General features: G+C 45.5%; 1 protein-coding gene across 1 annotated transcript; it reads right to left on the reverse strand.

Annotated features, from left to right (window-relative positions):
- Nucleotides 1–883: 883 nt before the first annotated feature.
- Nucleotides 884–11,270, reverse strand: angptl2b (angiopoietin-like 2b). The gene is made up of 5 exons (XM_010737919.3): nt 10,652–11,270; nt 4,890–5,794; nt 2,742–2,935; nt 1,541–1,811; nt 884–1,453 (listed from the first exon to the last, which is right to left on the reverse strand). Exons 2-5 carry the CDS (start codon nt 5,767–5,769, stop codon nt 1,254–1,256), a joined length of 1,545 nt encoding a protein of 514 aa, XP_010736221.2. The 5' UTR covers nt 5,770–5,794; nt 10,652–11,270; the 3' UTR covers nt 884–1,253.
- Nucleotides 11,271–12,289: the final 1,019 nt, after the last annotated feature.

The raw sequence follows: 12,289 nt of genomic DNA on the forward strand, positions 1-12,289 counted from the left end.
AAACATGGACAAGAACACACAAGCTGTACATATTTTATTGCAACTTAATAATGACATTACAGGTTTTTAATACATTATATTACAAATATCTTTTATGTACAAACGCAATGTTTTGGATCTATTGACATCAACAAACCACTAAATTTATACAGTAAATACAGTGCTTGATTCATACAAGCAAATGGATGGACGCCTGTTCAAGCAATTCAAGATTTCAAAACAAGTAAGAAAAGAAACTTCGAAGAGAGTGCACCTCCTCAGATCTGTTACATGTTGTATAAGCAGACTGTTAATAACATATTGGTATTAAGAGTTTTGGTTTTAACGTTAGAAAATAAAATGGCACATTTTTATAGTATATTTTATTGTAATGGAAAAACACTGGCCAGAATATCAACCCTGTATTACAAGTCAATAAATGTTACCGTTCCTATAAATTACACATTTGAAAAAATGTATTTAGATTGAAATGAAAAGTCACTGGATACGTTTCCTGTGTCAACCTCATTTGCTTATTACGGCAAAAACAACAACAAAAAAAAACTTTACATACTACTAAATATATATTGTAGGGTCCCTATCTCAAAGCTACTTAACTGAATAGTTGTATTCTGTTCTTTTATCTCAGATTAGGTCGTTTTTCTCACTCATATTAAAGTCTGTGTAAAGTCAGAGTAAATATGTGTTCTGGGTTTGTCAGGCTAAAGAAGAAAGTGTTATTAACCACCCAGCCAACTGAGCTGAGATGAATTCATCTTTATCTATCTGCTCAGGGTGGCCTCAGCGTGTCATCGAGCCACCCTTTAAGGACCGCCCACAAAAATCCTGAGACTGAAAACTGTTATAAACTCCACATTTCATTAATATATCATTCAAAGTCTATTCACGTGTTTTCAGTAACTATTTTCCAACGTATTTAATGTGTTTTGAAAGAAATCTCAGAATTGCCTTTACACAGACTTTAAATAAGAGCACTGTCGACTCAACAGGATTTAATCAAAGATGACGTATTTAAAACAACTCCTGAGCTATGAGTGATATGTAAAAAGGGGAAATGTTAGAGACGACTGAATAACTCTTAATAATTCTTTGAGTTGTCAGGACGTACCATTATCTCGGCCTGATGTTGCATCTTTCAACATCATCTTTTGTCTTGTCTGATGCCTCTCAAACAAAGAAGATTGCAAGGAGATGTAAGGAGATGTCAAGTGAGAGATACAGTACAGTAGAAGGAACATATCCTTCTTGGACGTTTAGTGGAAGGTGTTTGGGTTTGGACGGATCATCATGACCACTTTCTTTAGCGAGTAGGCTCCTCCTCTGAACTCAGCCCAGTAGACTCCATCCTGGTAGCGGCTGCGGTAGTGTCCTCCTCTGTACCAAACTCCGTTCAAGTTTGAGTGGGCGCAGGAGTTGTACCACCAGCCTCCCTTCTGGTAGTGAGCACAGTTGCCTAGAAACATTGAAAATGTCTCATTAATCACATGTTCCATCATTGCTTTGTCCTGTTAAATGCATCATGACGTTACAGTTCTTTTACCTGTATATGCATCATGGTCTCTGTCCAGTGTTGTGAACTGTTTGCCGTTGTGCCAGGTGAGGGAGTCCCCGGCGTTGCCATGATAACGTCCCACCCTCAGCTTGTAGAAGTCGGCCTCAGGCTCCACCCTGAAGCTGGCGTACTCTGCAAACACCTTCCTGCCCGACCAGTCCTCCAGCGTGACCAGCAGTTTGTAGTTTGCCTGGTTGGTCAGCCAGTAGATGTTCTCCAGACCCAGCCAGTACTCGCCATCAATATTGCCAAAGCCTTGCTGTGAAGTGCAGAAATACGAAGTTAGATTGAATTGTTTCTGAATGTGAAAACCTTTAGCGGATAGTTTGGATGACTTGGGGATGATTCAGGGTCATTGCGCATGTTCTGGAGGTAATTATGGGTTTATCCTTTCGATGGAGTTGTTTATTGCCAGGGAACATCATTATAAATGGACCCTTTGAGTCATATTTATAGCGAGCATCGGGTGTCCAGATTTCCACCATTATTTTGTTATTGAAAACACAGCAGGATGCAGTGAATATAATATAAAAATCAAACATGTCGGATGCTGCCTTACAGCTTTGCTCTGGCTCCGGTCCAGGTTGGTTTGTGGTATCCCCTAACCCTACACATGCTTTGAATCATGGAAAACACTCCTCCTGATGAGTGTACAATGCAATTTTAGATCTCATGTGGTTTAAAGGTTTTTGCAAAAACTCTTGGAAAGATCTCCATTGTTGCCCCCAAGCTGAGATTTAATCAGGGCCCTTGTGAATTTTTGGCCGGCAAACAAACGTTTACCAATGAACGGTTTCTCCATGCAGGAGGGATTTCCCTTTCAAAAGAGTTCCCCGGAATATACAATTATGTTTACTCAGCCCTGTTTACCGTGCACCTACTGATGCATAATTCCAAGAATAAGCTTATTTTGTTCGCAAGATCAGCTAACGAGTGCCACATTTAAGTCCAATATTTCCACATTTTTATTTCAGTGTGAAGTCATTCACAAAGACCAACTGATCTGCTGGAATTAATGAGTCATCGCTGTGGCAGCGACTGAGGCTGGTGCTGCATCAGACATTTTGAAAGCTAAACAATTACCTATTCATTACAAGTTCACATCTGGTTAGTGTCTAAAACAACCTACATAAGCCACCAGCGTCCCTGCAAACTATGAGGTCCTTGATTTGGTGTGAGGTTGTCGCACCTTGTACGTTTCCCAGTTCCTGAAGAAGTTGACAGAGCCGTCCACCCTCCTCTGGATCACGGTCCAGCCGCCTGGATCGTGTCTCTGGTCGCACCACACCTGCATGAGCCGGTTGGCATTCTCTGGCTTCACCAGGTACATGCCGCTGTTAGTGTGGCCGTCTTCCAGAGCCTGCAGGCAGTCCTTAAATGGACCTAAGCAGAGAGATGATGGAGGCATTTATAGCATGGCAAAAATCCAGTCAGTTACAGCAGTATCTCAAAAAGTTAGAAAAGGGAAATGGAGAAAAAGCCATAGTCACAAAAGGTTTTTATACCCTGCCATAGGGAATCCCATTTTTCAGCAGAGGCTCTCATTTTAACAGCAGAATTGACTTTGGCTGCTCCCCTCGCAAGGGAAATGGCTACCGGCTGTGCAGCCAACAGAAACACTGGCATGAGGGCAAAGGGAATCCTGACTACTGAATGATGAAACAGTAGCAAAACCCTTCGAGCGTCTGTGATTCTTTACAGTGTGGGGTTATTATTTTGTATTAGTTTCACTTTATATTTCAATGTATAAACGCATTTTATATCGTGCAGACATGTCCATGGCCTCCATGCTGAAGGCCTCATATTGTAAATTTCAGTAAGTCTGCAGAAGTTTGTGTGCATGAAAATAAACTTTGGAGCGTCATCCTTGCTTTATTCTCCAGAAACAGAACGAATATTTCGTCGAATTCGTGCAGGGACAACCTCGTATTATTTCGATTTCATGGTGCAAATCAGCCAAACCTAATTTTCCTGTGTGCCATTACGATTTGATCTCTAAAAATTCCAAACCCAGTGGATAAGGGCTGAAAAACACTTATGTGGCAACTTGGCTCCCTCCGCTTCAATTGGCTGTGAAAGTCTTCAAGATTTCACACGTGTGTAGTTTGCCAACTGGCTCGGATTATAAAGTGTTCCAATATGATGAGGGCGAACGAAAACAGGATACTGGGTCACGCAATGGGGTAGAGGTGAGGGAAGGCGTGCATCAACATTTTGCAAGACATGAAGAAAGTGGACGAAACAAAGCGTTATACATATGCCATGAAGTCCTGCTCACCTGACAAGTCACACCTAGACCTGTAAAAGTGTTTTTTGGTTGTTTTAAATCACCCTGGATGATCTTGATCTCTCAGCCCACCCTGTGCCATCCATTTACTCTCAGGAATGTCTGTTGAGCAGATACAAGCCAGAGAGCTGCCCTGCCCCGTCCTGCCTCTGTTCTGCCTGATAAAGTCTTACTGGAACATATGACTGATTCTTGCCTGGTGCAACTGGAACAAATGACATCACTGACTCACGGTATCTCTTCTACCACCCCCCTTCCTCCCCCTTTTAGAGTGCATCCTTGTGTTTCTGTTTCTCTTGCAGGCCTCCGTGCCTGCATCGTGTGGAGCTCTCTGTTCATGTGAGGCGTTTACGTTAGTTGCACGGCGGTGGGGCAGGAAATTACTTGCCTCCTTTTCTCAAAGATTCCATACAAAGGCTACCGTTCACATGCAGCTGAGTGAAAATGGCAAGCAGCATCACAAAATGTCAAAATGGAAAAAACTGAAAAAAAAAAAGCTCCCAGTAGTCATGTTTGTTCTTTTTCCACTATATTAAAACTGAAGGCTCCTAATGAAAGGGAACGGCAGTTGACTCTATACTGCAGCTGATACCACAAAATCCCCTTCACATCAGTTTTAAAGCTTTATCATCCACTAACATGTGTTCAAGAGCCACATGGGCTCGGATCCAGCTGTCCATTTAGGCTCATGTATTTACCCTGCTAATATGCTTTGTGTTTGTGTGCGGGTCGAATCATGGCAAATTAAATGATATGCATCTCAAAAGGCTTGTAGACAACGGCACTTGTGTTCTCACCGAGTGCCCTTTGCTCTGGGAATGTGTGGGACGTATTTAAATTGGCCGCGACTGGAAGAATGGGCACTTGGTGGTGTCTTGTGATTAATGATTAAGAGGCTCACAGTGTAGTCTGCTCAGACACACAATGCTTTGTTGTGACCGCTATTTGTGATGGCAACGGGGTGTTTCTTTCTAAGCATGCAACCAAAATAGAGCTTGAGAAATTAAGTGTCTCTATTCAAAATTTCAGATCGGGCTTTGTTACACTCACCAGAGGGCTTGTCGGTGGTGGATGGGCTGTGTGTGCCGGTGGGCATCGTTGGAAGAACAGGAGACTTCTGGTCACTCTGGATCTCGTTGCTGATCGGGTTGTTGATTCGTGGAAGGACGGGCGGCTGATAAGGCCTGTTGAGAGGTGGCGCTTGTGGCGGTGGCTGAGGCCGCGGCTGTGGCTGTGGGACGGGCATGTGACGAGGTGGAGGGCGACTTTGACACTGCTCCTCCAACAGGGCGATAAGAGTTGACTGGTTTGTGGCCAAAGAAGCCAAGTGCAGGTACTTGTGCTCGAGATCTTTGTATCGACTGGTGAGCTGTTGCATCTCAGAGGTCTGGTTCAGGATCTTGTTCTCCATCTGAGCCAATTCCAGGGCATTGTCTCTTTTCCTGATGATCTCGTGGAGCAGCTGCATGTACAGCTGAGTGACTCTGGAGTTCATGTTTCGGCTCTCCTTCCTCAGAAGCTTGACCTCATTGACAATACCTCCATCCACCTCTACCAATTGCTGCAGGGTCTCGATCTGCCTCTTCTGTTTCTGTAGCTCCACGTTTAGCAGCTCTAACTCCTGTTTGTTGACCCGGTTCTCCAGCATGGCCTCCGGCTCCTTGGAGTTTACACAGATGGCTCCAGTCACTTTTTGTTGAGGCACGATAAAAGTGTAGGAACATTTGTCCTGTGGCGGGTCAGCTGGAGCACGTTTGCTCCGTCCAGCATAGAGAAACTCTCTCTCAAGACCGTCGTCGCTGCTCTCGAATTCTTGGGTCCTGTCCCTGCCATGGCTGCTGTCCGACTGACTCCCTTGAGTCTGCTGGACACCACAGGCTAGTCCAAAAACAAGAAGGAGCCCCAGCAGGACCATTGAAGGTGGCTCCATGAGTTTGTGTCCAACACACCAAAGCCTGAGGAGAACGGGAAAGAAAATGGAGAGTGGATAAACAGAAGACTGTATGAACAGACCAATTCCTAAACTTTTTTTCCTTTGGGCTGCATTTTGACAGGGCATCAATGGACTCCTTCACAGCTATGCAGACTGCAGCCAGGATACCCTGGTGCTATCCTCCATTATCTGCCAGGAAGGCACAGCAGCCCTGTGCATACACATCCTAACCTAAGCAGGGCTGGAGGTCATTAGAGATCCCAAAAATATAGGCTACTGAAAAAGATTAGATCTGAAAGGAAATCACCCGCTCGCCCTGCTGAGCGCTCCGGTGGCTTCCATGACAGGAAACGCTTTATATTCTTGTGTAACATATAAATCAAGAATCTCATGGTTGCTTCACTTTACATATCACTACTGGCACGAGCACACAGTGTTGTTTCCCCCACGGCTTTTAAGTGTCATTCATTGAATACATCTGGTGTTGCTCCTGAAATGTTTAACTCAACTTTCCGCTATCTGATGTATGCGGTGCACGCTGTTTAAAAGTTACTAATCCCCTCACTGCCCCTAAGAAAAATATTTCTCTTGTCTAATGATGTGCTGCTCTCTCTAGTCAGCTCCATTGCTGTTAGTTGAGTGTGTTTAGCTTAGCTTGCTGTGCTGGCTCAGGCTCACTTTGGGCGACTGCCACCACTTGTCCTTGACACACAGAAACACTCCTATCTGCTTCCTTCTGCTCCCTTCTGCAGGCCTGGACATCTTTTGCTTATGGAAAATTTGACACACCACCAGATGATGCTATTCAAGGAACTGTTAAATGTTGATCGCGTTGCATCAGTCCTGTCCTTTGCCCTTTCTAAGAGGCAAATAAGTTTCATTCAGACGCTGAAGGGTAATTATTTATAATGCATTTGTCAAAAAACAGCTTACTTTAAAACCACATATAACATTAGGATGAATGTCATTCCCACCTCTTTGTTCTCACTATGTAACTCTGGGCTCTGGTGCAGGAGAGGTGTGTAACACTTTACTTGACTAAGTCACAAATCAACTATTTCACTGATTTTGGTGAAACTGGATCATATTTTCTGCTCCACCTCAACTCTCTGTGATTTACAGAGTTTCCCGATGGACAGTGAAGTAAACTGTTGCCAACTGTAGCTGCTGTTAGCTGATATTGGCTCAGTTTGTTAGCCGGGCCGCCCGGACTGTGAGCTCAGAGCACCGCGGGGAGTGTTAGTATTTTTACCACAAGCGTTTTGGACCACCGGGAAGAAGAAGCGGAGGGTTTACAGACCCGTGGCATGTGGGAACACCGTGCCAGAACCGAAACCAAGCGAGTGGGCAGTATAAGTAGGCCCAGCAGCCTCTGTGGACATGACAGAGACCCACAAGGACAGTCCCGGAGGATGTTATGTAGAAAGGCTGGGAGGTTGTTGGACTGACTTTTAGTGGTTGGTGAGAGCTTGGTGAAATAAAAGGCTGAAAGACAGACGCCGAGCTGGGCTGACTGCTGTTGTTGACCCTGCTTGAAGTTTGGCTGTTGTCGACTCTCTAGTTTTTGATTGATAAATCTTAATTTCCCTCAGATCGTCTCTTAAATTCCGTTTCCTTCATAACTTGACCTTGTGGCACAGCACATACCTCCTCTCCTCAAGAGTTAATGAGAGTGAGGCTCTTAACTGTTGGCCCCCAGAATTCAAAGTGTAGACCTTTTTTTATTAGAAAAATAAGTGCGGGCACTTTTTCTAGATGATGTGGTGTTATTAGGGGATGCCACTGAGCGCTGAAGAGAATGTAACTCCTGTGTGAGGACGTCAAGGCCTTGAACTCCCGGGGCACCTTAATTGAAAGCTGCTGCATATTGGATTACAGAGGAGTCCAGTGTAACACCTCCCCAGAGCCATGAGGGGCCCGTCTAATCAGAAACCATTATAGAAGGGCCTATATCGTCCACGTCAGGAATCGTACGAGTGCTTCCCTCACACATTTGTTATAGCTTATCTCCGCGTGAAAGATAATCTAGCACAATAATAGTCAGCACAAAAATCAGCAAGAGAGAGGAGAAATGTTTTTGTCTTGTTAATCCGGGCACGCTGCCAGCACATTAGGTTAGAGACATGGAGAAGAGAAATGCAGCGCTCTCCAAGAACATGACCCCGAGCACATTCGACCCTCCTGGCTCTATCTGTCTAGAAGTAGAATGTGTAAACACTTTTTTTTTTTTTAAATGGAAAAAGCAGGAAAGGGGATTTTTGTTACGCGAATAACCTGTCGGCTTTTTTTTTGATATTATAATTCACCTGAGCCAAAAAAGTACCAGACATAAGATCAGATTTTCCCATGCATCATAAAACACTACCTAAAAGTTGAAAGTCTTGCTGGAACATGACTGTCATGAATAACAAAAAAAAAAAAAGAGAGTCTAGTTTCTGTTTTAAATTCACCATGAAACTGTTTTCTGTCAGCACAGTATGAGGCACTGTGAGTCCTGCTAACAAAGCCTGACCGGCTGCATGACGTCACCTCAGCGAACGCCGATTGACGCAGAGCTCGTCCTGTCGTAAATATTTTTTTCACACCATGCAAAGAGCTACTTCCTATCCACTGAAGTTATCTCATAATCTGATAGATTGAGGCCTGAAGCAATCACTAATAATAGCTCACAACTAAGCCCGTAGTAAGATAATAGAGCAGCCCAGAGTCGGTTCCTTGTAATGTGCTGATGACTGTGTTTGGCCAGTGGCTCCTGCGGTTTCTTCCCCCTGGAACATGAGCCGTGTCTCTCAGAAAATGCACCCGCTGCGGAGGAGTCCCATGTTGGACGTTGTTAGCCCGGAATCTCCTGCTCCAGGCTTCACTACACTTCAAAGTGGACGGGGGGAAAATGTTTGCAGCCTGTGATGAAATATGTGTATTTCCCGTTAATGCGTGTTTTTCAAATAACAACGCTCGCTGGGCTCAGGCTCCCAGGGACCCAAGAGAGTCCCATCTGCCCCGACAGAGACAGCCTGTTATTAACCCATCCACAGTCTGCCAGAGGGAACAACAGAAAGCCTCCTCCTCCTTCTTCTTCGCTGTTAACAGCCCCCCACAGCTCATTATTGTCCTAACATCAGTTCACTTTAACAAGCTGCCATTGACTGGCAAGACGCTGCAGTGATTAACTGGTGTTGAGAAGTGTCACAGTGCTCTGCTCAGACAAACGAGGTGCGCTGAGTAACAACTTCTCATCGCAGCTTGACTGGCAAACCCCTCTTGGGTGATTTCTTCAAGTCTGCTTCACACCGTAATGTTTTGGTTTTACTGTCTTCAGGTGGAGAGTCTGTGTTTACCCGACTCCTCCTCCTGGATTTTACTCGACGTGAAATCAAGTGTGATAGGCCGGTGCGGCGGACAGGTCATCGGGTCTCCGGCCTTTTTGGTCATGCTCAGCACATATTAATTAGAAGGTGGGCAGCCTCACTCAGACTGATGTCTCTCACACCAGCCCCTCTCATTTCAGCGTGAGCATGGCATTCCTCGCATTCTTCGTCACCTCATTAGAGCGAGCTGCCATACACGCATGGAGAGTCGACAGCGGCGGTGGCAGACGGGAGAGAGAGCGAGACCCTCAAGACGCAGGCAGGACCTGCTCTCCTCATCCCCACAGCTCCTACAAGACACGCTGCATCCAACTGGCCCGGTTCACTCCCGGCGTCCTATTTTCTGTGCGAATGCTTCGCAATCACATCATCATCATCCACAACATGAGATCACAACACAAGTACACAGCACCTCATTTGTCAGTAGCTGGAAAGAAGCGGGCACTTTGCTGCATGTTCAAATTAGCGGCAGCTCCGCTGAGAACTGGCAGTCTCCTGCATGACACCCAATATGTGTTGGATCAGAGTCAAAGTCAATTTGCTCATGGTAATCTGCACTATTACATTACCTCCCGAGTGTGACCTCATTCTTTCCTCAAGCATGTAATCCTTGTAAGCGTGTAACATGACATTCGGAACATGATTAACCTCAACTACCTGCTCGGTTTCGACGGTACAGGACGGTATTTGTTTTGAGTCTCCACGGAGCAGCAGAGGCTCCGCTCGGTGCGTTCTTCCGTACCTCGCTGGTGTGATCTGAGTCAGACGGGGGAGGCGGGGGGTCTCAGGAATTGTTTCGATAAGTTCCAGCATTCTACCTCAAAGCCCCCTTATCCAAACACAAGCCTGGCAACAGAAACAAAGACGGGATTCAACCGCCTGCTTCCCTGTCCTCCTGAGCCCAGGGGAACATCCTGAAGCTGCAGACTGCTTGACATAGGTTATCTTTAAAAAAAAAGAAGTGAATGGTACTTTTCAGATATTAGAAAATTAGAAAAAAGAATTCTTTGTCTGTGTTTGTCATCTGCTACACACCCCCTCTTCATTTCCCAGGTGCCTTTATTTCACCTCCTGTGTTTTGACGAGATGAGTGTTTTATCAGTAGCAGAGAAGCCCTCAGCCTGGAGAGCCCGCTCTCCAGCATCCCCCTGCGCTGAATTAACCAAGTTTTTTTCAGAGTCATCTGTCTGGTTACTCATCGGGAAGCAGATAATAGCCTTTGGCACCAAAGAATGACTCAGATAACAGATGCTGCGTGACGAGTTTACGATCAAAAGAAACACATTATGTGAAAGGTCAGCAGCCAAAAGACACGGAGCGCAGTCGGTGTAACAAAGTGACAAAATCACTGAGCTCTGTCACACCAAGAGAGGTCATTTTTTTACTCTGCGAGATAACTTGTTACAAATGTGCGTGAGAGAAGTGAAGGAATGTTCGAAATGAATCTAATGTGCCTGTTAAACAGACCAACAGATGAGATGTAAACGAGTCAAAGGTTACGGGATGCTTACGAGATAATTGCAGAGTATTGATGAGGCTCCCTCAGTTGCCTTGCCCTCCTGGCAAAGCTGATTGAAGTTTCTCCTGGTGGAAAGTCATCCCAAGTGTGAAAGCTGCCACCTCTGCGTCCTCCTCCTGCCCGTCTAGTTACTCACTGTCCGTCACCTTTTAGTCCATTCCAGCAGCAGCAGCAGTGGGGACGTGTTTTTAAAGCCTGTTATTAAAAGACCGTCATTAGCCCAACAGAAGCTTTAAACTCTTCAGCAAACATTAGAGTGGATTGTTCCAAAAAAAAAAAAAAAAATCCACTTGGAAAAAGTTGGAACAGTCTGAAGAGACAACTTTGATTGGACGGTGGTTTTTTTCCTGATGAATGGTGAGAGCCCGGGGCAGGTCTGTGTGTACTTGCCTGTGGCCCGTTAGGAGAAGACTGTCACTTTTCTGTGGGCTGAATCCATCACTTCTGCCTCACAGCTCTAAGAGGCTGTCTCTCTCAACTGCACCTCTCTCTCTCTCTCTCTCTCTCTCTCTCTCTTGGTGCTTTTAAATGATGAAAAATCCTCTTGCAGCGTTTCAGTAGGCAGACAAATTGAGCCCAGAGCCGCCTCCTCCACCCCTCCACCCCTCTCCCCCTTTTTAAAAAATGAACACATTCTTGTTTAAAGCAACAGCCTTCTTTCTCCACCCCTCCTCCACCTCCTCCTCCCCATGGCACAAAAGAGATTCACAAGCATGCACAACACAAGCCACACACACACACATGCACACACATGCACACTACTCAAATTTCCAACCCCCTGCCCTCTTGGCCACTGGTTTCACCACCACCACTATTTCTGGCCTGGACTGCACGGTTGTTCTGGTGGTGGTGGACAGCACTGATGTTACACTGATCAGATCCTAATTGACCGTGAACGAACACTTGCTCCCAGAGAGAGGGAGAGACGGAAAGAGGCCGACAGATAGGAAACGGATCCAGGTGTTTGACTCAGACCAGGTCTGGGTGAGCGACTGCTGACCCCCCCCCCCCTCCCGGTTTATAGCCTGAAGGTGTGATGTCTGAACCAGGGCCGGATCTGCGCACAAAGCCGCACACTTGAACTGTGTTTTTACTGGGGAAGCATTACGTAATTGCTTCAGAAGCAGAACCGTGTCCTCGTGCGTCGGCGGACAAAAGGATATGAAACACATTGTCATGTCAGAGCGTGGACGCTGCTGCCAATACAACAAATTTGTCAAGCAAGCCCTTGGCTTTTAGACACTGTTGCTTTGGCTGTTGTCTGTTGTTTTTCCATTGTCTTCCTGTTTTCAATACGATTTAAGCCTTCGCTTGGCCAATCATGCTGTCATTACGTTTCCTGTTTCAACTTTTGATTATTTAGCATTTAATGGTTTTCTATTCAGAGCACGTAGACCCTTCAGAGAGGCATTTCCCTTAATTACAGAGGAGTTTACACGTCTCACGCTGCTATTAAAATAATTTGGTAATCTGGGATTAACTGCTTTGTCGGCTATTAAAATGAGATCGACTGGACCCAACTTGTAGTGGCAACGTTTCTCATCAGTGCCCGTCGGTAGTCAGCTTATCAAGCTTCGGTTTATCATACAGTACGTACCCAAAGGATTGTGCAGACACTTTACAGGAGTGT

This window comes from Larimichthys crocea, chromosome III, assembly GCF_000972845.2.
Source record: "Larimichthys crocea isolate SSNF chromosome III, L_crocea_2.0, whole genome shotgun sequence".
Taxonomy (NCBI): Eukaryota; Metazoa; Chordata; class Actinopteri; family Sciaenidae; genus Larimichthys; species Larimichthys crocea.